This window comes from Leuresthes tenuis, unplaced genomic scaffold (assembly GCF_036924035.1).
Source record: "Leuresthes tenuis unplaced genomic scaffold, fLeuTen1.0.hap1 SCAF_7, whole genome shotgun sequence".
Classification (NCBI taxonomy): domain Eukaryota; kingdom Metazoa; phylum Chordata; class Actinopteri; order Atheriniformes; family Atherinopsidae; genus Leuresthes; species Leuresthes tenuis.
The window spans coordinates 14,277,525-14,302,768 of record NW_027325361.1 but is presented as its reverse complement, the minus strand read 5'-3'; the positions used below and the strand labels follow the sequence as shown (position 1 = coordinate 14,302,768).

Genomic DNA, 25,244 nt, shown 5'->3' with positions numbered 1-25,244 from the left:
TTTTTCCCCCTCATTTTCAATATTTATTTCTTTTTTTTCCATCTTGGTTATCAAAATGAAATATGCAACCTTCCATCAAATGTGTATTTTATTAGCCCCAGCCAACAAAGCCTTGCTGTGTGCTGTCACTGACCAAGGGTGAAATAAACTGCTGATATGAATAACAAAAAAGTGCAACTGACTCTAAAAAATGTATTTTCATTTTAATAACACGTAATCAGATTTGATCTCACAACACTTCACTCACACTATATTGAAACTGACCTACAGTTAAGAAGACAATAAATGTTATAGTAATGAATTATTTGCGTATTCATGTGTTTTTCTCTCTACGATGGTTCATATATACCTTTGAATTGCTGTAGGTTTTGTTATAATTGCATGTGGATATGCAGAATTATTAAGATAATTATTAATTGATAAAGAAAACGAACACATTTCCACTCTTTTAACAGAAGCGAGACCAGAAGTGGAGCAAGCTGTTCATTTTGGTGTCTTAACTGGTTATTTCATAGAGACAAACTACTATGCATATAGGACAATGACAACACAAAGACAGTGGAAGTAATATGACAAAGATCACACGCAAAGAAAAAATGTTCTTTGAGATACTCTCTACGCTCGCACACATTTGCTGGGACCCTGTGGGATCACTTGCCCAGGATTAGCATGACAAGGTTCGTCTGCAAAAGCTCTTCTGAATCTTAATGAGAAACTAAAACCCAACAGAGACATTCATAATATATTCTATATCTTCTCTTCATAGTTCACAGTCTGCTCGCACATTTGCCACCAGCAAGGAAACTCAGAATCAATATTCAGTTCCAATGCACACTGATAGTCAAGGTTACAACTGTATTCCCTCTATTTATCAATAATGAAGACAGCACTGGGTATATAAATTATATTGCATATTTTGAATATGGCTTTCATGGACAATTATTCTTCACAAATGTATATATCATCAAATGTTATTATCAGTTTTTCATTATGATAACTGCAATTACTGATATGTATGTAGTTGTCACTTAAATGGATATGGAGAGGAGCGTCCCTTCTCACACTTTTGTGAGCCATATGAATGGTCTGCCAATGTAATCGTGTGAAAGTTTCCATTTACGCCCTAAAACCCAATCCCCTCCTAAGTATAACTTTAACCAAGTCAATTTAACACCTGAAAGTAACCAAACAATAATTGAAAATGTAAAGTCTACAACAAAAGTAGAACAGCAACTGCCCAATACAAACAAAAGTACAAAAGCTACTACAAGTTGCGCTTGTAGATGATAATGACCTACTGAACCTCCTGGAAAGTGGAGAGGGGCACTGACTAGTCAGACAAAAAGAACTAATGCAGGTCATTTAATGGGTTGATAACAACTGAAACAGGTACTTCAAGAGTATGTAAAGTATACTGTGTCATACCTGGGAACTTTCTTATTACAAGTAGAGCTGTGTTTTGAGTGTAAAATTCTTAGTATCTTTTAGAACCAAATAAGGTTTGTGAGCGGCCATTAAGTCTTTGCTTGTTCCTTCCCTTCATGCCAAATATTGAACAGAGACGCTGATGTTGAGTGAATTCGGCGGCATAATGGATTATTTTGCATGAGACTCAATATACGGTAGATGTCCTGTGAGTGGGAGTTATTTGTACTGGTCTGCAAAAGCTTGCACACAGCAGGAGCTCTTGTAGTTATTGCTTGAGGCTTCCCTTCGGCGAGTGCCAATGAGTTTATCAGACGAATATTAGATTTACTGATGAGATGGTGTCTCTTTCTGCTGTGAAGCTCTTGAACAGAAGAAGAGGACAATGCATCGTTCCTGATTGCTGAAAAACAATGTAATAAGCCATAACATAACACAATTGTGTTATATTATTTAGGAACTGGGTGTATACAATGTGTAATGTACTATTTCCATTCCTCAGGAATATTTTTGACAGCAAGGAGGGAGACTGAGCCCACTATTGTTTCATTAACATTATCATCAAAAGTAGTAACACTAATAGTATAAATAGTACTATAATCGTTCTCATAATGTGAATATATACTCAGAATATATTTATTTTCCATCGATTCTGTGTTGTAACTTTTCTCTTATCCTGATTTGACTCTGCTGTGCGGCACTTTGGATCAGTTATGTGGCATGCTTAAAGTGTGGTACAAATAAAAGCCAATAAAAGTCATTGTCTTAAAGTTTGGTTATTCATTTATTTGTTTATTTTGTGCGTATGTGTAAGTGTGGACAAAAATTGACCTGAAGTGGAGGAATTGACAACTGTGATTGGTTAAGACTTTAAATGTATTGGAAAGGAGAAGGCCTCTGGCACCAGCATAATGAGACTCTATACATATTTTAACAATTTAACAGGGTGCTGATGACTGAGAGATTATGTGATGGGTGTTCCTTTGCATAATTCATTGTTGTTTTTCTCAGTAATCATTCAAAGCTGTAACTACATAACAGGTAACTTTTAATTTCAAGAGCAAATCATGCATCAAGGTAAACTTTCCCTCTTTAAATATAATTAAGAAATGCAGATATGCTGCAACTTACTACTGCTTTTAGATTCTGAACAAGGCATGAAACTGAAACATGTTGTTAATTTGTATGTCTTTTTAGATTCTATCTTAGTTCTTCATAGTTACAATACTCCATAGACTTCATTTGTCCAACGGAGGCTTCACGGCTCTCACAGTTGCTCCGTTTTTGATAAGCTTGTTTTGGTTCGTTGTATAGGCCATCATGTGTTACACTTCAAAAGTCCAAACACATGACATACAAGAGCCTTTAATATCTATAGCTAAAATAGAATCCAGTGACCCCAGGGTTTCTGTCAAAATGTTTCTCATCCTGATTAAAATGACTTCTGACAGGTCTCACTTTCAAATTTTGTCATAAGAGTCAGCTGTTCCCTCTCGAGTTAAATGGAAACTATACTGGCAAGGGATGGTTTTTTTCACCTGTCTTTTTTTTGTTTGTTTTATTTTTTTCCTCCAGCCAGTTACTCTCATTCTTTTTTATTTGAAATCCTGCAACTCGTAATTTCATAATTATGGGAGGGGATTATAATGAAGGCGGCTGGAGCTGCAGGTTAATTGGATTTTTCACCTCGACGGGACCGCATCTAAGTCGCCCATGGGCCGCAAATCAGCACATTTGAAGTTGGGGACAGGACAAAAGAGGCTGTGGAAAGAAAAGAGAGAGCAGTTAAAAGAACCCTCTTTAACTTCAAGAGTTTGGGAAGTTACTTTTGCACTGCCAGTTACTGTTTGTGGCTTCAGAGGTTTTCCTTTGCTTGCTTTCATCCATGTTGATGGCATCTATAATTGGCAGTGTTTTTCTGTTCACAGGAGTTACTGCTGCAGAGGTTATTGATAAACTCTGAAATCCTTGAGAGTTGGGAAAGGAAGTTCCTTAACTGAACTTTTAACAAATGAAATAATGTAGACTTGCAAAAACAGTCCGAGCATGCTGTGGGCTTTTTCATTAACTATGAAATATTTTGATTCGATGGCTCACAGAATACATACTAATGACTTATTTTCTTTATTAACATGATGATATAAAATCAAAAAGTCACAGAGGTGGAGTGAATGAAAGTGTGACATCATTATTTTAATCTGATTCCATAGCTGTTAAAATTGCCTACTGTGCTAAGAGGAGAAGTAGGTGAAAAATGGAGATTTGGGCAAAAAAGAAAAAAAAATCCTTATATTTTGAAAATGATCTCCAACTTCACAATCATGGTTATCCATGTTCGACCACTTATTAATATCATGCCTCTTTTTAGTCAGGATCACATCTATCTTTAGCAGATTCACTTAGATTCTACCGACAGTATTCTTATCCTCCATTTCCAGGGGCGACTCACTCCTCTGAGGGAAGAACTGAGCTCCCGGCCCCTCAGCTCTTGGCCTACTTCTAAATAAATGTTTGACAAGGGGCAAACCTCTCCCTGAGCAAAAGACAGGGAATTAGAGGGGCTCTTTCATGGCGAGACGGCCACACGCAAAGCCAGAAGGTGCCAGGGCCACATTCTCTGTCGCAGACAAATAGTCAATCCCACATCATATTTCCTTCCCCCTAATCGTGAAAAAAAATTAATAAGCCCGCTTACCGAGAAGTTTATCCATGTCTAAGTTTGCAGTGTGAGGCTAAACGATGAAAGGGGTGAAATTGCTTGTCTGTTATTTTACAGAAAAAATTTAAATTTAGGATTCTGCTGTGACGTGAACTTCATTTTACTGTTTATAGAGGAATCCTCCTATAAAGAGTACTCCTCTCGGTTTCAGGCTGGTGAGAGGTGGTTCTTAAAAGAATTCATGCAAAGAACAAACATACAGGCTAGGAAAACTTTACAAAAATGAGGCATTGCTTTTCATTTTGACTACTGTGAAAATTTTGAAGTAAACAGCAAAGCACTTGACCACAATGTGTTTCTTCAGTTAACCTTCTCAACATAAAGCATTTGCACACCTGTACCACCTCTTCTGTGTCTGTACTTATAGTTGTTTCAAATTAACGGACAGTTTCTTACTGCCAAAAAAGATTCTTCCTTATGTATTTTTGTTGAGTTCGCTTACAATTTTAAACTTAAAAGGGTTTTAGACAGCTAAAAGCGAACTTCATGGTCAACAATGCAGCTTGGAAATCAATTTGATTTTTTTTTGTCCGTTATAATGCCTTCCCCTTCAACCGTCAACAATCACCCTAACACTTGATTCCAAACTGACATTCAGAGGTCTGCACAAGAGATCACAAAGAACGTAATTCCTCCATAACAATTTGAATCCTCAGATAATTGCTCAAAATGTCACATAATTGTTGAAAAAAGTCAAAGCAACACGCAGCCCACACAGCATTATGTGCACTGACATAAAGTGCATTTCTGCAAAGTTCTGAGTCATTTCCTTCGATGCCAAATGGTAAACAGTGCAATTTTCAGCCACCCTGCTGTGAGCTGTCACTCCGCCTCAAATGGTGTTAGATCAAAATGCTTCATAAATTAGCATTACCTGAGGCACAAATTGTACAGTAACTGACTGTGGACTTGAGGAGCAGTAGACATTAATTAGAGCAAATATATGTCATACCATGTATTATATATTTCTACAGCTGCAGCCATGTGTAACATTGACCCCTTGTTAGGCCCGTGGACTCTTCTCAGTTCCCATGTGGCATTACAACATGGTATAACAGGATTTCAGCAGTGCCAGGCCCTTTAATTGTGCCCAACCTAGTACTCATTTAATAATATACTAAGTGGACAATGCTTTGAACCAGTGTCATTTTTTTAACCTTTATTAGTGTTACAACCACACAGAGTAACATTTACAATGCAATTTTCCTACCTGAGTTTCTCATCTTTGAATCACATGGACAAATTTGGCTTCTCTAACACACACGGTGAAATGAGCTCTCTCTATTCCGCAGCGATTTAAGAAATAGCAAAACAAAAAGCAAATAAATCCTTCAGAAAACAAATTTATCAATTTGCCTTTCAAGGTGCTCGGGACTTACTTATAACCTGAGTCAAGGGTATTTTGTCCACAGCAAAATAATCAAACCTGTTTTCCAAAACTGTACCAAAAACAGAAACCATTAAAAAGCAACTGGCATTTGACAAAAATTCTCACATTTATTGTATTTGTTAAACAAGTGTTGAACTTTACATCAGTCTTAAGTGATGAGCCCCTTATGTTTACATAAAAAAAAAAACCATGAGCTACAGTACAGCATGTATACCAGTGCTGGAAAATATTCACACATTCCCCATCTATATTTTGGAAAGATTTTAATAAATAGAATATCCAAACCCGAGCGGAAGAACTACAATTATGATAAAAACTTCATCGCTAAAAGTTGGTTTTTGATTCAGTTGCGCTTGCCCAACACTCTGCCGCAACTGTTAAAAAGATCTATTTCAATCAAAATTACACAAATAACTGTGCAATGCAGAAATCACCTTAACTGGGTTGTTGCAGTCCCATTCTATTAAAGGAATGACACTTTGGCAAAGTCAAATAAACTTGTCAATGGGCGATATCAACGGAACTCGTTAAGCAATAAACACTGTTCACAAGTGACGAAAGTGATGATGCATATTTGTAATTGATTGACTCCATCTGACTTTACGTTCAAACATACTACCATGAATGAAGTGTTGGAACCATAAACACGCTGTATAACATATGTGCATCTTCTACACGATAGTCTTTCAAACGTTAAATTTTGAAATTAAAAGGTTTCTTTATATTTACTGCTTCCCATGAAGTTTTATTTTACACTGGCAATACAACAAAATATATATTTTAGCAGATTTCCTTGACAACAGTTCAAGGTACAGTTGAGAAAATATAAGGCCAGGGGCTTGATTGCTAGTGGTTATACAATCCAAACTTCATGGTGATGGAGAGCGGCCAGGACCTTATATTCCTTTTCTAAGAGTCTGATCAGGAACATTTCACAAACATGTCCATTTCCCGGTCCAGGGGTGTAGTTTTTTTCACAATAATAAAAATCAGACTTCAACTTAAATGTTGGGGAGTGTATGTACAACCTTTTGACAGGGAAACTGCTGATTGGATGTAGCCAGTAATGCCTGTTTTTTTTTTTGTTTGTTTTTTTTTAAACCTTTTTTTTTTTAATCATTTTTGTACCTTAAATTTTTCTCAATTATTCAACAGCAGCAGCACATTTAAATACATAGTTGGCTTGTCTCTTAAAATTGAAATCTGACTCTGCATTTTATATACAGTCTTCTTAAAACTTCGCACTGCCATCGCTGTGCTCCGAGTCTGTTTGTCTGCAGGTAAGAAGGTAGGAAGAGTGGTGATTCAAGGGGAAAAAGAGATGACAATGCAAAAGGGGGAGGAAAAGTTTGTAAATGGCAAGATTGTGTGACGGGGCATCGAGGCTCTCTTCAAAAACAAAAAATATTTATATATGCTTCCCATGCCTTCACTAGTGTGTCCTGCAACAAGTCAGGGTTGTGTAAGGGCAGGGAGGTTTGGGAAGATTTAAATACATTTAAAGGCTTGTTACTAACTGCATCTGTCCTTCTCGTACGTCACCCTCAGGGATGCAGTCCTCTTTAGTTATGGGAATAATGAAGCCATCGCTGCTCCCTCTGCCTATCTGGTAATAGGCTTGGAGCTGGTGGCCAGCCCCTAAGTTAGGCATGCTCTTGTAATAAACGTCCTCATTCTCACTCCTCTTGGTGGGGGACAGATCTTCCACTACATCAGGGCTGCTCTCAGGGCATGGAGAGTCTCTTAGATTAGGCATACTAGTGTACAAGGAGTCTCTGTTTGGGGACTGTAGACTATCATCGGGGTTGGTGGGTGTCAGCTGGCTGACATAGGTATCAACTCCCCCATCGGTCCTCACCTTCTTCTGTGGTGCATACAGAAGCGAGTGAGTCCGCTGGGGGATGAGCGGCGCCTCCAGCTCCTGCTGATGGTGCAGCTCGCGGCCCACTGTGTCACCCACGTGGACGAAGGACGATGCATCGGCAACAATAGCATCATCTTCGCTGCTGCTGCCACCTACCACCGTCACCTTGGGCGGAGCCCGCTCCGTGTGGTGGTGATGGTGGTACTGCGGCGGCTGCTGGTGGTGGGGTGGATGATGTAAACTGGAGTGCTGCTGCTGTTGGTGGCTTTTGTTACAGGCACGCAGGTTGTTGTGCACTAGCTCGGAGATGATCATTTTCTCGAAGGCAGCATCATCCAGGCTGAGGCCGCAGTCTACTACCTGCACACTGTCGCCAAAGTCCCCATTGCGGAGCGAGTAGCTATTGTTAAAGTTACCATTTAGCGGTAGAGTATCCATTGCACTTGTATCCCTCACCACATTGTTCAGTGAGTGCCCTGGAAAGAAAGGAAAATGTGAGGGGGCTTTACATTAATCAGCATTAATAACCACAAAAGATAAATACTAAAGTTTAATGCTGTTTAGGATGCAGTTTCACATATAAATACTCAGTTAATTTAAGCCATGCCATAAATTTGTTAGTTCGGCACAATCCTTAACATAGAAAACATAGACATGCTTTTCTTGCAATGAGAAATCCTTTTACTTTCTCATAGATATATTTCAACTTTCCCTTTATCAATTGCTGTAAAAGAGGAAGGGAGTTATGCGTTTAAGTCTGCCACAAATGTGACAAAGCAATGAAAAAGATCCCAAACAACATTAAGAAACAAACTGAAACAGTGAGCACCATCACAACACACCGGGCAAAAGTCCACAAATATGAAGCCAAAAAACGGGCAAGCTACAACACTTACAGGTTTTCTAGCAACTAATAGGTTGGATGTGCTGAAGTAAAAAAAAAAAGGACAGAGATGGGAAAATGTGACAAAGACAGAAAAGGGAAAGTAGTTATGTAATAACATGTGGCAGCCATCTTTGTTCTCACTACAAGGGGAGCCCACAAGCAGCACTCCACCATCACCACACACAGCAGGTGAAAAGACTCACTTTAGACAACTCACATCATGTCTGTCTGCTCAGGCTATCTGGTCTAAGAGCAGCTGATGTATAAAAGAAAGTAAAATGATTTATTGTAACATGAATACTCATTAAAAAAACAAACAAACAAAAACAACAAAAATAACAAAATGTAAAGTAAAAGCCTTAACTGCAACTTAGCAAGAGCAAGGGTTCAGCAAATCAAGTAGACAAGCATTACACTGCTTTCATTTCTGTGAATTCATGGTCGATAGCTGCTTTGTGGGAAATTTTCCTTTTTTCCTTTTCCTTTTTCTTCCCTTTTTTTTTTTTTTTGACTTTGTGTCGGTACACTTGCTGTCCATTAGTTGGCAGCTTGTGTACCCAAAGCTCGCAAAGGTCAGAGCTTGCCCACAGCCTGGCACTTGGCATCCGTCACAGTAACAGTTCCCAGTGAGACCCCGGTCACTAGCAGAACAGCTCAAGAAAACACAGCCGCTGCAGAGGTCAGCTGCAGTCATGTTAGGAATTTCTCAAAGCATGGAGGTCATGGAAAGCAGCGGCAAGAAATACAAATATTATTTATGCCATGATTGAAAGAGGAGATAAAGGAAAAATGTGCTCTGCTATGGCTGTTGCACCTCCTTGTACAAAAACATGTGAAGATTAAGATGGAGGTTGTTGCAGTTATTCATGCTAATGTTTGTCAGTGTCACAAAAAAAAGAGGTAGAGGGTTGGGGTTATAGGGGATACTAAATGTGCAGGTGTTCTGGAATACATTGGAAAAAGGGAAAAAAACAGAATAAAGAAAGAAAGGGAAACTAAGCAGCTGCTGCCATGACATCCGTGTGTTTGTGCCAGCTAGGTGGCAATTTAGTGTCCAGACAGGTGTTGTCTGGAAGGGTGTGACAGGAATACTACTGGACACTGAGACTGCTGAGTGCCACACGAGGACAGGCATACAGGGAAAAAATAAAAAAATAAAATAGGAACAGAGAGAAAACCTTTAAGATAAATTCTCCTTTTTAACAGGAAAAAAATGGCAACACATTTTGGTAACAAAAAAAAGCAGAAGAGAGAAAAGCAGAGTAGTGGGCATTTGCAGCAAATCTGGAAGATAATTTCAAATGACCAATGAAACCTTTTATTTTCTTTCGGATTCAATAAGAATTTAGGTGGGTAATTTTGTGAACCACTTGCTCACTGAGTGTGTGTTAATGGCCTAAAAGTAAACCAGTGATTGTGCCAGGGTTTGGGTTGTTTTTAATAAGCATGCTGAAAAAAATTTACATTTGATAGGCAAAGTTAAGTTTTACTCCCATACTTGTCTCTCTGTAGGTCACTAGAGGAAAGCAAAAGGGAAAAGCACAAAACATGACAAAAGATGCCATTTCAGTCTCAGAGTAGAAAAGCACATATAATCATTTAGTTTTTACATTGTGATGTATACTTCAATTTAATTTGCAACCACAGTGCAATGACTATTTCTTTAAAGTTCCTACTGGTATAATCTGTTATGATATATTGTATCTATAAAAAGACAATCCCACAAAACTGCGTGCAGTTTGACAGATTTTAAGGGGAAATGTCCGGCTAATGCTGACAGAAAGAAACAAATCTCCCTCCTAAGTTCAGGGAAATAAATCTTAATGATCATGCAGTTTATACTACAGCTTCAGGTCTACACCACTGTTTACATTATCTCGAGGCAGAACATGTAGTATCTCTTTCCCATCTTAATCATTATGTCCCGTTAAAAGAAATATGAGAACACAGAGGCTGGATCGAGGTGAACCACACAAATCTCTGTCGTGCCTGAAAAAACATGTGCGTTGTCACACACACATAATGTATATTGTCTATGTGCAACACAAACTACGCACACTATCAAGCATTTGGGAGACAGTGATTCAGAGGGAAAGGTGATACTGCAGAGCATCTTGCTTTTCAGTTGGTCTGCTGTAAACTCGACTGAAGTGGGACAGAAAGAAAGAAGGAGGAGAGGGAAGAAAAGCCAGAATCCTGTGAAAGAATTAAATAGGCACACCTGGCGAGTTAAACACTGGAGCTGTGGGGGTGTTACACACGACTGTCTCAGCCAGTAAGGTGTTATAAGGGTTGTTAGTGCCTTGTGGTCGCAGAAGAGGATTTGTTAGTAGATAATTCCCGGTCATTCCTGGAGTGGCGAGAAAGAGGATATGTTTGGAAGTTGACAGGAAGTTTCATGAAGAAAAGAAATGTAGAAAATATTGGCAGTTTGCTTTTTTAGGCATGTGATGTCACCATAAATATATCCCAAAAATCTGAAACTACGGTGTTTCTTTAAAAGATGTGAATAGAGATTAGAAGAAGATGAGATAAACCTTTACAAGTCCTATATACAACTTGTCTTTACTTCATTTGGTATGTGTTGCAAGTCCTTCATAACTCATTTTTTACCAGCTAATTTTCAACCAACTGTGCTCATTATTATGTTTTGTCACCAGTATGTTTCATAAGTCATATTTACTTATTATCTTAAACAGGCATCTTTTTTTTTTTAAATGTGCACGGTAAATTTCAGTGGTTATGCAAAGTTTCTCTGTTCCAGACAAGTCCAATCATAATTTCTTTTTCATGACAGACAGGTGAATCCTTCCAAGTTTTCATATTAAAAATTTCAATTAGCTATTATCTCCCAAAGCCTAATCTCCCTCATTTTTCTTCTGAGCTTGCAGTGCGTTTTAAGGATCTGAGGTATTTCCACTGCCATTCATCACCTATGTTAAATGCCATCTGTCATGTTGAGAAGTCTCCAGGGATGTTTTTAATGACATGAAAGAGCTTCTAGGATATAGAGCCCTCCTTCAGTGCACTAACTCTCCGGGGTAACTACTACACCCTGGAGTGATCAATATCCAACCTTTGCATTAACATCTCCAGGAAATGGTACTGTAGGGAAAAAAGGCCCAACCTCTATATTGTTACTGATGTATAAGCAAGTCAAAATGGGCTTCAAAGCCGTTGATGTAATGTTCTATCTTTTGGGAAGTGACATCGAAAAGGAAAGAGAATGCAAAGAGCAGAAGCAACAGAAGTAAAAGAAGGGGAAGTTAAACTACCTTGGTGTCAACCCTCTTCCCTTTGCATGCTTGGAGAATAATTTCAGAGGCAGCAGAGAGCCTGACAACACACTAAGCATTCTGGGTCAGCCAGAGTTGAACATCATCTTCTCATCATCACATTTGTGCTCAAGCTAAATAATAAATGATAGTTTTACCCTCCCTTCTTCATAAATCCCCCTTTAAAGTAACACCGGTCACCTTATATGGCAGGCAACAAATGGCCTTTTGCAGCATGTAAAGATTTTCTGAAAATAAAACGTTTTCTCCCATTTTAGTTTAGTCCATGCTTCCCCTGAGCCTGGGTTTGAACTCGGTATAGACAGCCAGCTCTTAAATAAAAAAACAGCCTTGTCCCAATATGACACTAATGTTAGCAGCAAGAATGACAACGCTGCATATAAGGATTTTTGTGGACCTCAGCTGGCAGAACAGGGAAGCTATGCTGCAAGCCTCAGTCTTCCCCTTCATTCTTTTATTAATCATACGACTGTCTTTTCAAGCTGAGAGCATTTATTACAATTACCTGCACCCTGTGTGACGGTAAGATCATTGGAAGTTGAAGGTGGTATTTTTAGCTGCATGATGAAATGTGTGCATAGGTGTGTAGAGAGATGAGGTGTGAACTGACCTTGGTTAAGGGTGGAGGTGCTGTTGATGTCACCTGAGATAAAGGAGGACTCAGATTGCTTTCTTACGGTGTCATTCCACATTCTCCTGATACGACTCTGTCAGGTCAACAAGGGACAGTCATTAGGACTCTGACAAGCGCGCTCACCTTTCAGTTCAACTTTCATGTATTTCTTATGTACTCGCTGCTGACTATATCACTCCTTACCAGAGAGGGGAGGGCAGTTCTTATGTTCACTTTCTCTGTATGAGTGTTTTAAAGATGCTTTCATGCAAGTCAACTTTTGAAAGACTTTGACTCCTTTGGCTATGGCAGGAGACTAAGGTGATACTAGAGTCTCTCTAGTAGCAAAATACATCTAATGCTCAATGTCTATTAAGGCCTATAATCCATGGATAAGACTGGGATAATTCAGACATTCAGACATCAGTCATTTTTTGCAAATGCGGCTCTCCCTGCAGTAAAAAGTGCCTGTAATGCTCTTTAGAAAGTGCAATACAGCATTCCATGCACATGGCGTTAGTGAGAAAAGATAAAAGCAAGTGCTAAAGGGGGTAGAGCAGAAAAAAGGTATTCATGCAGCACAGCGGATGCTGATTGTAAAATGTAGAATCATGTTGGTGTCTCTTAATCTACTTCTGAAGATGAAATGCTGAATAAGCATTATTTCATCAGTACCTACATGCTCATGAAATACTAAATACTGAGTACTGGTGGAAACTTTTCAGACCATTTCAAGATTTACAAATTTATTGTTTCAGATTCATCTTAAAATCAATTTTCTATTTTCCTGCCATTGGTAAAGCAAAAACAGGTATTAGGATCCTTTATTTGATACTTAATTAGGACATATTTAGCAGCAATGGGAGCCTCAAGATCTGGGAATCATCTTCCAAACTTGGTATTACTTTCCTTTAAAGTTTTATTTTCTTCTTCTTCTTTTTCTTGGACTGAGAGCCATTTCAGGTCTTTCCAGGGATACTCTTCTGGGTTTTTGTCCATACTCTTGCTGTGTTACTTTGGGAGTTTCACAGAGCTTTCCTTATTTCTTTAGTTATTTAGATTTTTTAAAAGTAAAACTTTGAGAGTTTTCAATCAGGATTTCTTTTTTTTTTCCATCATTCATCCTTCCCTCTAAACTGACATGGGCAAGCTTCCACATATAATGATGTAGCCACCACCGTGTCTGACTGTGAGGAAGATATGAATGAGGTAATGTGCTTGTTTCCCCTCACAAACTGTGGGGAATTATGGCAAGAGGGTTGAAATTTGTATCTATCAGACCAGAGAAATTTGCTTCTCGAGGTCTGAGAGTCATTCAGTTCCCTTTTAGCGAACTCCCAGAGGACTGTCTTCTACCATAAAGGTCTGATTGCTGGAGAGCTTCACTAATGCTTGTTACTCTGTGAAGTTCTTCCATGTCCACAAAAGAACTTTACATCTCATTCACTGGGCTGTTGGTTACATGTCTGACCAAAAACCTCCATCCTAAGTTTTTCAGTCCAAGATATCTGTCTGAACTTTTTCCATTTAACATGATGGAGGCTATTGTGCCATTTTAAATGCAGCAAAACTTGTATTGTATTCTCCCCCAGATCTCTCCCATAACACAATCCTTGTTTGAGTCAATCCTTCCGACTGCACTGGTTGTTCTTTTATGTGACAAATCTTATCAACTACAACATGAATGCATATAAGCATTTTCCTTGTGTCCATTAACTTCCATTATATAGGTCAAGTTGTGGAAGTATCCCAAATACCACTGATGGAAGAAGTCTAGAGCTTAAATGAGTGTCATAACAAAAAGTCTGAAAACTGTAAATTGGATCTTAAATTTAAAATAAATTGGGAGGATCCAGAAAACAGTTGCTGCTTTGTCACTGTAGATTACTGTGGATGGACAGTTGAAACTGAATTCATTTAAACATAAATACCAAATTAACGAAAATGTGCCAGATGGGTCTGAACATTTTCCATCAGCACTGTACACACTATTATGTCAATGTTTGAGTTTCATGTAGTGTAAATGAGCTGCATGATGAGTGTATCTGAGCAGGAAACACTAGGGTGTGCTCCTCTTATTTGGCACTCACTGAGTCTTTAACTGTGTAAAGGTGCTGGTCTACCTGTGTACCAGAAGAGTAACGTGCACTGGTCCGTGTGGTGGAAGTCTTTGCAGAACTGTGCGAGCTCTCAGTCGGCAGCCCTCCGCAGCAATACGTGTGGCGGAAGCACTTGCTGTACTCTTTACGGACCTGCATGAGCAAACAGCCAAGCGTTTACACAGACTGTTGACTTTAAAAAATGACTTCGCCGTGATATCAAAGCAGGCACTGTGTGGTCTTTATATTAGCATGCAGGACAATTTAGAAAACTAGAATGCTGAAATTCAAATGCCTTTCAACTTGAAGGACAAATCAAAAAGCTTTGGTAGTGCAGATAAAAAGAAACTTACTTTTTTCTGAAGAAGGCAGTGAAAAATGAAGATAAACATTCCTTGGAAGGTGTTGAATATGGTAAAGAGGTATGCCATGACAATCGAGGCCTCGCTGATGAAGAAGAGACCGAAGGACCATGTGAGACCCAGCAGGCACAGCAGGGCAAAAGCCCCCATTACCCAGGATCTTTGGGATAGAAGAAAACAAAAACAAGAAGATGACAAATCCAACTTAAGATATATTCAGTGACGGAGTGGCATCTGGGATTTCTAATCCCCACATTTAATCACTGAGAAAATTTTGCAGAAAAATTTGTATACCCTAGTTAAACTAAAGAAAAATGAAAAAAAAACTATTACAAAACGTGTCATCCCAACAAACCCTTATAACACTCTCAGTCCATACTCAATGCAGTTCCTGCCTTTAGACGGACAAGAAGGAATAAAAACTTTGATCTAGTTTTCTGCAAATAACTTTATATGTGCTAAAACATTCCAACAATCAGAGAGCACAGTATGTTGAAAAATAACCATAAAAAAGTACAAAACACTATTTCATATAAAACAATTATCTACTGCGTTATCAGAACTGAAGAACACGGCATGTATAGAAAAGAGTTCCAGGAAAATGTGTAAAGGTCCTGTGGAGCCTTCAGACACCAAGAGCAGACACAGTTCAATGCTCACACACACAACAATAACCACAACACTGGACTGATGAAAATGGTGAATGTGACCATCACAAGGACAGAGGATGAAAAGCTTTGAAGCTGCAGTTTGGGGGAGGATGAGTGGGCAAAAGAAAGAAAAAGACCGAAAGAGAGGAAAAAAAAAGGGCGATTTGGGGAGAGTGGAGAGAATAAACTAGAGAATTCTGGGCAACATGTTCTTACTTGATAAACCGTTTATTATCTTCATAGCTAGAGAGCATGATAGGCAGGAAGAGAAAAACACAATTAGATCAGAGCGCAGAACAGCGTGGGTTAGTTGGTACGATGTCTTCAACTTTGATCCAAGGGAAATCACGGGAGGCAGTGAAATTAAGGGTCTAACAAGAACTGAGATTTGTATGTTTTGCTGTTGAGGATTTAATTATAAATTTCTATTCAAAGCAAAGCATTTGGTCAGAGCACATTATCTGTGGTTGAATTTGCATTTATGCTACTGATGGGTGGGTGGTGTTGTGTGGATAAAATTATCTGAGGTGCATAGTAAAAGCTTACCCGGGCAAATCTGTATTATAGTAGCCATCACAAACGCGATAATTACTGGTGTGGATCACAGAACAGAGAGAGAGGAAGACGATGTGAGGAGAAAAGAAAGGAGAGGGTGTGCGTTAGCTTTGCCTTCTCATGCAACATGCGATGATCATTGTGCTAAATTGACTCTCAGAGCAAACTCTGGCACAAAGAACACAAAGAAAATGACCACAAAGAAAATGGCTATTAGTAAACAGTGTATTTTACTAGTATAAACAAACCTAGATTAAATCATTTCTAACATCCACGAAGAACATGTACACCAATCTGAAAGCAACCGAGTTCAGAAAACGTGGTCCGCTGTGGTTTCCTTGATAAGGGAGTAGTCTATCACAAATACACCAAGAAGTCTAAATAAGCCATTTTCTGACTGTTCACCCTGATTGCGGTTTTACCACAGTGCTGCAATGTGGTACACATTCCCGAAGAAAAAAATCTAAAATAACAAACACTGACTATAAATAGCAGCACTGCTTCTCCTACACAGAGTGGTGGCAGTTTGAACACTTACTGTAATAATATAATGGTGCAAACTGGCACTACTACTACACCCAACAAGCCCATACAACGCCAAATGAAAGAGGTCCCGAGTATCCGCTAACAAACAGCAGTAAATATTGTTCTATTGATGGATGGGGGAGGGGGATTCTTCTTATGGGAAATGATGGGGTGAGAAAGCCTGAACTATAGCAATGATGGTCAGTTGGAGTGGTGGTATTTAGGAAGATATTATTTGGTCTCTCTGGGATTACAACCTGAGATCTATAGAGGAATACAGTTGAACAAACACACATGGTAGCTGTTTTTCTGCCTGACCCCACCCTATCAAAAGCGAGCACTGCATAGTTAGGCTGCAGCCTTAAGAGTGATGCGTGTCATACCGGCGCAATTCTGTGGCTGGTGGTTTGGAGCAAACAACACAGCATGAAAAAGAGGCTCACAAAATACTTAGAATCACGATGACAGTTAGGTCACGCCAGAACTAAAACAATCTTTTAAATCCCTCCCCCCTTCCCCCCAGATTTGGATCAGTTCAACATTAAGCCATATTACAAAAACAAACAAACAAAAAAAAAAAGAAATCTATTCTTCTGTTTTTTTTTTATTATTTGTTGTGAAGGCAGGGGATGAAAAACCAGCACCACAAGAGCAAAATAACCTTACATTTCTCCAGTGATAATCTGCAGACACAAAGGAGAAGGTTGGGGTTCAGCATAAGACGCTTCACTTACTTTATATTCTCCAGTCGGCTAGAGTCTGGTTTCAGGGTGGTAGAGTGCTTCACCATTTTGTACATTGTGATCACCAAGAAGATGAGATTGAGCTGTCAAAACACAGTAATGGCAGTGTTAATTCATGAAGATGTATGGCTGAAGATACAGCAGACAGAGAAAAAACTGTTAATTTGACTATAAGTATTAAAAGCGGAGAGTCTTCACTCTGCATGTCCACAGACTAATCCAATAAAGATCTATCGTTCCAGCTAGTCTCAGACAGGCCGACTGGCGCCAAATTTAGTGTCATTCTATATCAATAAGAGCATGGAAATGCATTAAAATCCATCACTGAGAAAAAGAAAAAAAGAAACAGCCACACAACAGCAGTCTGGCTATGTCAGAAGAATATGAAAAGTAGCAGGAGAAATAAGAGAGCCTCATGTTGTACGAAACAACTGCATATCATTTTATGCACATAGTGAAATATTATAAGGTATATCCACCAACAAAAGGCTTGAGGGAACATGGTATATTTTGCTTGATTTCCCTGTGTGTCCTGATAAAAAGAGTGAAATAGAAAGGGGGAAAGGGAGAGGGAGCGTTCTTGTATGAAATCTTGAGGGAGAGGGTGGCACATATCAGGTTCAGACAAGGATACCATGTGCTGTGTTTCTGAGCACATTTATTTGGTACCTTAAAAATCAATAGTGTGATTTAGAGACACAAAGGCTGAATGGTCCAGCAAGGCGCCCCTCCAAATAATTTACTTCAAAAACATTTATTCTGCTGCAAACCAGTCCTCGACACAGCATGTACAAGCACTCACGGCAGATGTACCAAACTGTGTTTGTACTGCAAGCCAGCCATGTATAAATAATGTCAAGGAATGGCTGAGGAAGAAAAATTGAGATGTGTGTCTCCAATAGAGCATATCAAAAGATCAAATGCATGCAACAATACATCAGAAAGCAAAACACACAAATAAACACATTTGCAATGGCAAAAAGCTTTTCTTTCCTGGGGAACCTTACAAACGGTGCATTACAGTGCCTCTGCGTTATTTTTAGAGTGCCAGAAAGAAAAATGGAGACGAATTGCCAATACGAGGGACCTTTGTGAGCTGGACTCAGACCACAGCCATTCACCCTTGAGCATAAATTTCTCTGTGTTCGGGTGCACACAGCTATCAAAAGACTGCCTGTGATCAATACATCACCCCCTCCACATGCAATCAACTCATGGGGCCGCACACAATAAGTCAGGCTCTCTGAGAAAGGTAGGAAAAAAAGAAAGAAATGGAAAGAGGTAGGGAGAAAAATCGTGAACCCACTTTTATATCATAGACGGCATTGAAACTATGTTTTGTTTCGCAGCTATCAGCCATTATTTCTGTCAGCCGTCTGTATGAGTCAGACAGTGGGGGTGAGGGAGGACTAGGTGGGCGAGGACTTTTGAAAAACCCTTTCACACATGGAGTGGTGACATGGATCCAATGAGACAGAGGAGAGGGACACAGTACTTTAAAGTAACCTAGCAGCATGGCACATGTTCCCACCCCCACTGACATGCTTTCGCAGCCCTTCCCGGGGGATCCCTCTTGCTGGAGCGGAGCTGCCTTGCCTTTATCCTTCACTCTGTCTCTGAATCATCACTGCAAGCCATGCAGAAGCACCTCGCCTCACTGGGACTGGGGAGAAAGCTTTTTTCTGAAGTGGACTGTGTGTGTACACACTGAACTTCAAATGAACTGCTGGGGATAAAATATTAAAGGTGCAGATGGAGCTGTCCAGATGACAAGAACTGCTCGCGACGTGTCATGATCCAAGAGGCCTTGGGTTGAAGCTATCTCAAGCATACTAATGGCTCCCCCCCTCCACTCATTACTTCCATGTTCCCCTTTCATGGAGCTAATACCTCCTGTGCCAAGAGACAAGAGACCTCTGCCTAAGAACATGGATCTAAATGCCCACTCTCAGCTTTGGTTTTCACTCAGTATTTAGGACTCCTTTCTGCTGCATAAAAGCTGGTAAAAACATGACCACCCTTGGCCAAACATGGTTTGAGTTACATGTGGGGATCTACACATAGGCTAAAGCTGCAATGTTTTCTCCTTTTCTCTTGCTCATGTGCCTTTTCTACCCTCTCTCTCATTGACAAGGACAAAGCCAATTTGTAGAGAAACCAGGGTCATGGATGATGTCGACAAACCTCGCTATTGCACAGTCCCCCGAGGTGTCCCTTTCTGGGGTGCTTTGTCTTTTTGAGACAATTGTTGCATAGAACCAGAGGGGCAGAGAGCTAAGCCGGAGCCAGTGCAACAAAGCCTCATTCCTGTCACACATTAGCTCTGCAACAATACATTAGCTCCTCGAAGGGTCATGATTCTATCTCTCCGGTCATCACCGCTGGGATCCTGATCATCATTTCCACTGCAGACATATTTTTCATGCAAATTATTATGAGAGCAACACTCGATTGGAAAACAATGAGGCCCCAATTTAAGGAGAGGAAACATATTCCTGTGTGGCTGACAGAGCATTTGCTGAGGCAGGGAGAAATGTATGTTTGCTTTGATACAATGTTAGGCTTTCTTCAATTATAAGCTCACACATTCAAAGTGGGTGCGGGGAGGAAGCAAAATAAAAAAGAAATGAAAACAAGAACGAGGCGTTTCAGCATTTACTCGAAGACCTTTCAGGTCTTCTGTGCACTTCCTCGTCCATGTTTAAATGCATCATTGAGAGGCAATGTTTCTCTTTGACAAAACTGCGAGTCCGGTGAGCAGCTTTGTCTTTTATTCATCCTGCCACCACACACAAAGAGCAATACTGTAGCTTTGCTTTGAAAGCTCCGAACAGTCTGCCAATAATGTGCAGACACTCACTGGAATTTGACACGGCTGCCCCTTCCCTCTAGTATATTTTCTGTGTCAGCTTGATGTTCAACAGAGGTCACTGTGTCTGTAGATAGTATACCAACCATTAGATTGTATAATGAACATGGTGAATAAATACCACCCAACCTCTCTGCAAGGAAGCAAGACAAGTTTGCAGAGCTTCCTCATTCCTTGGTGTACATGAGAGCAAAGAAGACATACTGCGGTCGGCTGATATGGATATATGTAGGGGACATTGCATGCTATTTCCTTTTTTTTTTTGCACAGGGATGTCTGACTCCCTAAGGTCTCATCCTTCTGAGTCTCTCTGATGGAGTGGGAGATAATAATGTCATGACCAGTAAATAATTTCATGCCTCTTTGGGACATATGTCAATATGATAGGCTATATGTCCCTCACCTTTGACAGTCCTTAACCAAACAAAGAGGTGCCCTTGCTTTTATTCTTGCTGACACTGCCATCTGCTATTTACTAAAAAAAGTAGACAAACACTTCAGGAAACAGATGAAGCAGAGGAAGCAGGAGAGGTTAAAATGAATAATTAACTCTAACATTCCCAATCTGCTGCATAGTACTTATTTACCTAAATACATTGATCCAACATTTAACATTTTTTCTCTTTGCCATCAATGTGAAGTGACATTACCAAAGGCTATACGGTAATCTCACTTCACAGAGTTGTACAAATGTGAGGTGAAAGAGCACCATCAATTCCTGATTCTTGTCAGGCGATGAGAAGCAGAAAGAATTGTTGGGTTCCTCGAAATCTGTCTTTGGCTCAGAATTAACCTGTCATCGCTGTGGAGACCAGAGGCAAAAAAAAACAGTTGACTTTTTCCTTCAGTTCAACCATCTCACTTCCCCTATCTTCCTCCTGCATCTCTTTCATCTCGCACTCTTGATCTCTTCCGCACTCCGCCAGTGTCAGTATTCAAAGCAAAATACAAAATAGCTTACCATGATGACAAAGGTGACAGGTCCAATAAAACTCCATATGAAATGATTGTCCACACTTAGCCAGCACCTATGAGAAACACAAACTTCAGCTTTAGGCAGCATAAACAATATCACGCTCCTGTGGACAAACGGGAAATCAGGAAAATCAAATTTTGGTCACTTGAGCTGAGAATATTTAATGTGTGGACTATGATTTTTGTATCAATATTGAACCTGATGTGTTTTCACATGCTGAACATCAATGCATTTGTCCAAAACAGACGAAATACCGCAAGTAGTCAACAGTAACAGCCAAGTCTTAGCTGAGATATGGTCATCAATCTATGTAAAAGGCTTCTTCTGCACAGTGCTGTTCTCTTTAAGGGAGCATTTACAAACAAGAGGTCACAGGAGGGTCTTTGAACAGACAGGCATTAATGTAGTTGCACCCTCCAGTGAAACCACAGCGTCGAGTCTGTCAACCACTTTAAAATGACATGAAAAATTGAACAGCTGCCCATCCCTGGCAAAGGGAGCTCAAATGTTTTGGTGTAGTCTCCAGGGATGTGCAAAAGGTACGGGCGCAGATGAGTTGATTTCGCAGCTAAATCTGACACACAGGAAGGCTCACACAGTGGTACATCCGGCATGTCTGCTCTGCATTTCCATGACTTATTCTGGGGAGCGGGACTTACGCTTTCTTGGTCCCGTAGCTGCCGTAGTCAATAGCTGCAGAGACACCGACCACGATGGCAGGGAAGAGGTAGCCAGACACGTAGTAGTACTTCTTCCGTGAGTATTCACTCTCAAAAACCTCCACAAGCATGAGGTACAGCTGAACTCCTTCAAGACACATCCAGGAAAAGGAAGCCAAGAAGAAGAAGTGGAGGATCCCCGCAATGATGGCACATCCGATCTGAGAAAGAACAATGTGTTTTTTTTAGGCAAAGAATACGGAATCGAGGACTAACGGTTACAGTTCATTGATAAAGTTTGATTAGATTAGGTTATAAAACAACAATGAACATAATAAACAAAGATGAGGCAGTATCTCTACTGTGGTATCACCATACCTTACAAAAAAAAACTGAAAAGATGACATTCACCATCTCTGCTTGTCTAATTCATCAGAATATGTATCAGTAAAACTGAAAAAAAAAAGTTTCTGAATATTCATTCACCACATGGGCTCTGACTATGTAAAGGCTTACTTTTTCAGCAGCACAGCAGAAATTAAAATGTCATATTGTATAGTGACGTTACAGTTAATAGATTAGAACATACAGCTCAGCACTAGCAACTTGGATTCCCAGCAGCATGCAGTAAAAATGGTTTTGTATTTCTCGAGATTGACGGGAAAATGTGGATTGAAAAAAAGGAGTAAAAATGGTGTGTGGGCAGGCTTTGCCATTACAACGGTGGCTTTAAGTGAAAGAGGAAAAGAAGTCCTGTCAAATGTAAAACATGCCTCGCTTAGTAATCTGTATTAATGGCGCTGTCCCACTCTTGTCATGTCAGGGACAGGCGGGGAAGGTTACAAATAAACAGTGCTTAAATTCCCATCCATTTGGCCCTGATAGGGTCTTTTGTTTTGAGCAGAGATAAAGTGAAGGGGAATGAATCAAAACCAAATCAATAGGGTGAGGTCACTCCGGCTTACCTTCGGTTCTGTCATATCGATGCCAATTAGGAATATTAACTCTGCGATGAAGAGATTAATGCACAGGTTCTTATGGATGGTGTTGCGATCGCTCTGCAGGCCCCGGAAGAAGCAGAATGTGAAGATGCAGATCATGAGGCAGACGAGGGACACCACAATGCCGACACGAGTGATGACAGTAAGGAGCAGCTCATGATGATCTCTAATGTTGCCCTGGAAAAAAAGCACAAATTGGTTGTCAATTTACAAAGTATGTTTGTGTGGCGGAAGAAGCAACGACATTTTTCTTCCAACACTAGGCAGAGAAATGGAAGCAATCTTATGTTATGTACAATTATATAGTATTCTTTTAGACTCTCCGTCTAGGTTTTACAATACATTACTTAATAAAAACCCAAACACAGCAAAAAAAGTTTGAGGACACTGGGGGAACATACTGACTCAAATACAATCAATCAAAGGAAAGAAAAAAATAATAATAAATTCATACATCATCTACTGAAACCAAAAGATAGCACAACATAAACGGTCTCATCTTTGTGCAAAATAAACCTGAAAAAAAGTCCAGAGATATTTCTGATGGGGCACAAAAAATAAAAATAAAAATTGCAAAAACATCTTCCATATCTCCCAAAATTGATATTTTTTTCATTCAGAAGTTCATTCTGCTTTTTTTTTGTCTCTTTCAGTTTAATATTTAACAAACAAATGTAAAATTTCTATTTTAACTTTAGCTCAAACAATTCACTTTCTAGCTTTTCTTATTTTCAGGTGCAAGAAAAAAAGGTTGTTTTGAGCTTTGTAGAAAACTTTAAGATAAAAGAAAAAGAAGACCAAAAAAACCATGACATACTGAGATTTCACGGTGTGCCATGAGGATGGCGAAGTTGGTAAGATGGCTGCATGAGCAGGTGGTGTGTGTTTTATTGGAGTCCAGGAGTTTGCAGCCTTGGGTGGACCAGTAACCCATCATACTCCTCTCAGAGTAATTCCAGAAGGAGCAATTGGAGTTGAAGTAGTGCTCCATCTGCAGATAACAAGAGATATGGTTAAGTGTCCAAATAATTGACTTCCTGAAATTGAAGCACATGTAGAACACAAAGGCCATTTACCCCCTACTCATACAAAGTATTTTTCTACACTGATATGGATGAGGATTTTTCACTTCACAGCTCTCATGAAGCTATTCATATGTTGTATCTCATTTGGCACGTGCTTGCCAAATCTACCGAAGCATGGTTGAGTATATGAGGCCTTAATAACAGAGAGGCATAATTGTTTGATGGCATGTCTTTAGAATTGCACAATTTCTCTGATAAAGAATGGAGTCACGCACGGCCCTCTGGGAACTCTAGTGACAACTTTAAAAGAAGAAAGATAATTGGTGCTCCAGTAATTTCATTCTAGATTGTAGGGCTAATCTAGGAGTTAATTTCCCTCACTATAAAAGAAAATGGGTATCATTTATATTCCAATGTTGATTAAAGAATTAGTTTTCATTAAGAATTCACTTAGGTTCTAAAGACTTCTTTAATTTGATGTTCAATGACTTAAATAAACTGCCAACTGACCTAGCCAGATATTTACAATTTAAATCGCAGATCTCTGTCTACTGGCTGTTCCCTCCTGGTGTTTTTTAATATGAACCCTCCATTCATTCCAACAGGAAGACTCACGTCAATGTGCTCCAGGGTGAATATCACTGGTTCATTAATGAATACACGGCTGGACTCTTTGTTGATTGAGGCAGCAATGATGTCAGAATTGACGGCCACCGACACGTTGCGGCCATAAGCATCGTTGGCCATCTTGATGGTGGCATTTTCCGTGCTGAGGAATTGGCTTAGGTTTTTGTAAAGAACAAAAACCAGCCTGGCAACTCCTGCAGAGGGAAAAAAAAAAAAAGGTTTCCACATTGTACATGGAGAAAACTGTGGGGATAAAAGATGCAGACCAGAAAAGACCAGTTGACATTTAATGCAGTGTGATTGAATTTAAAATATGAAATAAATGACTACTTTCAAGAAGATAATTATAAGTCGGACATGGTGAAAGATAGTTTTTACAAGTGGTTTCTTTTTTGGTGGAAATTAAGAATGCTTTCTTACTCTAAGAACAGTGCAGAGTCTCCTCATCTTCTCATTGGTACATAATGAGGAGCAGGTCAAGCGTATTTTTTCTTGCTTGTTCAATAATCACTTTATTTGTGTCTGAGTTGTTAGAGTCAATTCCCTCTTTTCTTAAGCTTACCATTCCGACTGTTAAGCTTGACAGTATTGGCTGACAGTTGGATTGAGACCCCACTCTTGCTGGATTGTGGAAATTTAAAGTCCTGAACCTGGCCATCTGTGTTGAGCACATACACATCCAGAACTGCGAGGCAGAGGTTTGGTTGGAAAATAAATGGGAAAGAAAAAACAGAAAAGGATAGTGGTCATTAAATGATCAGATTCAAAAGGCACAGAAGAAAAAGAAAACAAATGCCCGAGCTCTCTTTCTGACAGTACAACACAAACTGTTCCAGTGAACATGTGTCATGTGAACACCAAATCTTAGTGGGAGTGAGCTATTTAAAAAAAAAAAGTCAATGACAAAGTGATCATTTCATCCTAGTGACGAATATGAATAACAACAATAAGAAAAACTCT

At 39.6% G+C, this 25,244-nt stretch overlaps 1 protein-coding gene across 27 annotated transcripts in view; it reads right to left on the bottom strand.

Moving 5' to 3' along the window:
- Positions 1 to 5,621: 5,621 nt before the first annotated feature.
- Positions 5,622 to 25,244, bottom strand: part of adgrl2a (adhesion G protein-coupled receptor L2a) — a 95,561-nt gene continuing 75,938 nt past the window's right edge. For 2 of the 27 annotated variants that reach the window (XM_072389395.1, XM_072389397.1), the window contains 15 exons: positions 24,847 to 24,969; positions 24,273 to 24,478; positions 23,450 to 23,623; positions 22,597 to 22,809; positions 21,632 to 21,852; positions 20,958 to 21,024; positions 17,119 to 17,210; positions 15,851 to 15,895; positions 15,521 to 15,547; positions 14,646 to 14,814; positions 14,284 to 14,445; positions 12,191 to 12,287; positions 10,506 to 10,634; positions 9,783 to 9,800; positions 5,622 to 7,874 (listed from right to left, as the gene is read on the bottom strand). In XM_072389395.1, the coding sequence (XP_072245496.1) occupies positions 7,033 to 7,874; positions 9,783 to 9,800; positions 10,506 to 10,634; positions 12,191 to 12,287; positions 14,284 to 14,445; positions 14,646 to 14,814; positions 15,521 to 15,547; positions 15,851 to 15,895; positions 17,119 to 17,210; positions 20,958 to 21,024; positions 21,632 to 21,852; positions 22,597 to 22,809; positions 23,450 to 23,623; positions 24,273 to 24,478; positions 24,847 to 24,969 (2,585 nt within the window). In that variant the 3' untranslated portion in view covers positions 5,622 to 7,032. Of the gene's footprint in view, positions 7,875 to 8,487; positions 8,541 to 9,748; positions 9,801 to 10,505; positions 10,635 to 12,190; positions 12,288 to 14,283; positions 14,446 to 14,645; positions 14,815 to 15,520; positions 15,548 to 15,850; positions 15,896 to 17,118; positions 17,211 to 20,957; positions 21,025 to 21,631; positions 21,853 to 22,596; positions 22,810 to 23,449; positions 23,624 to 24,272; positions 24,479 to 24,846; positions 24,970 to 25,244 lie in introns of all 27 variants that reach the window. The other 25 variants (XM_072389420.1, XM_072389396.1, XM_072389404.1 and 22 more) reach the window with 21 other exon arrangements.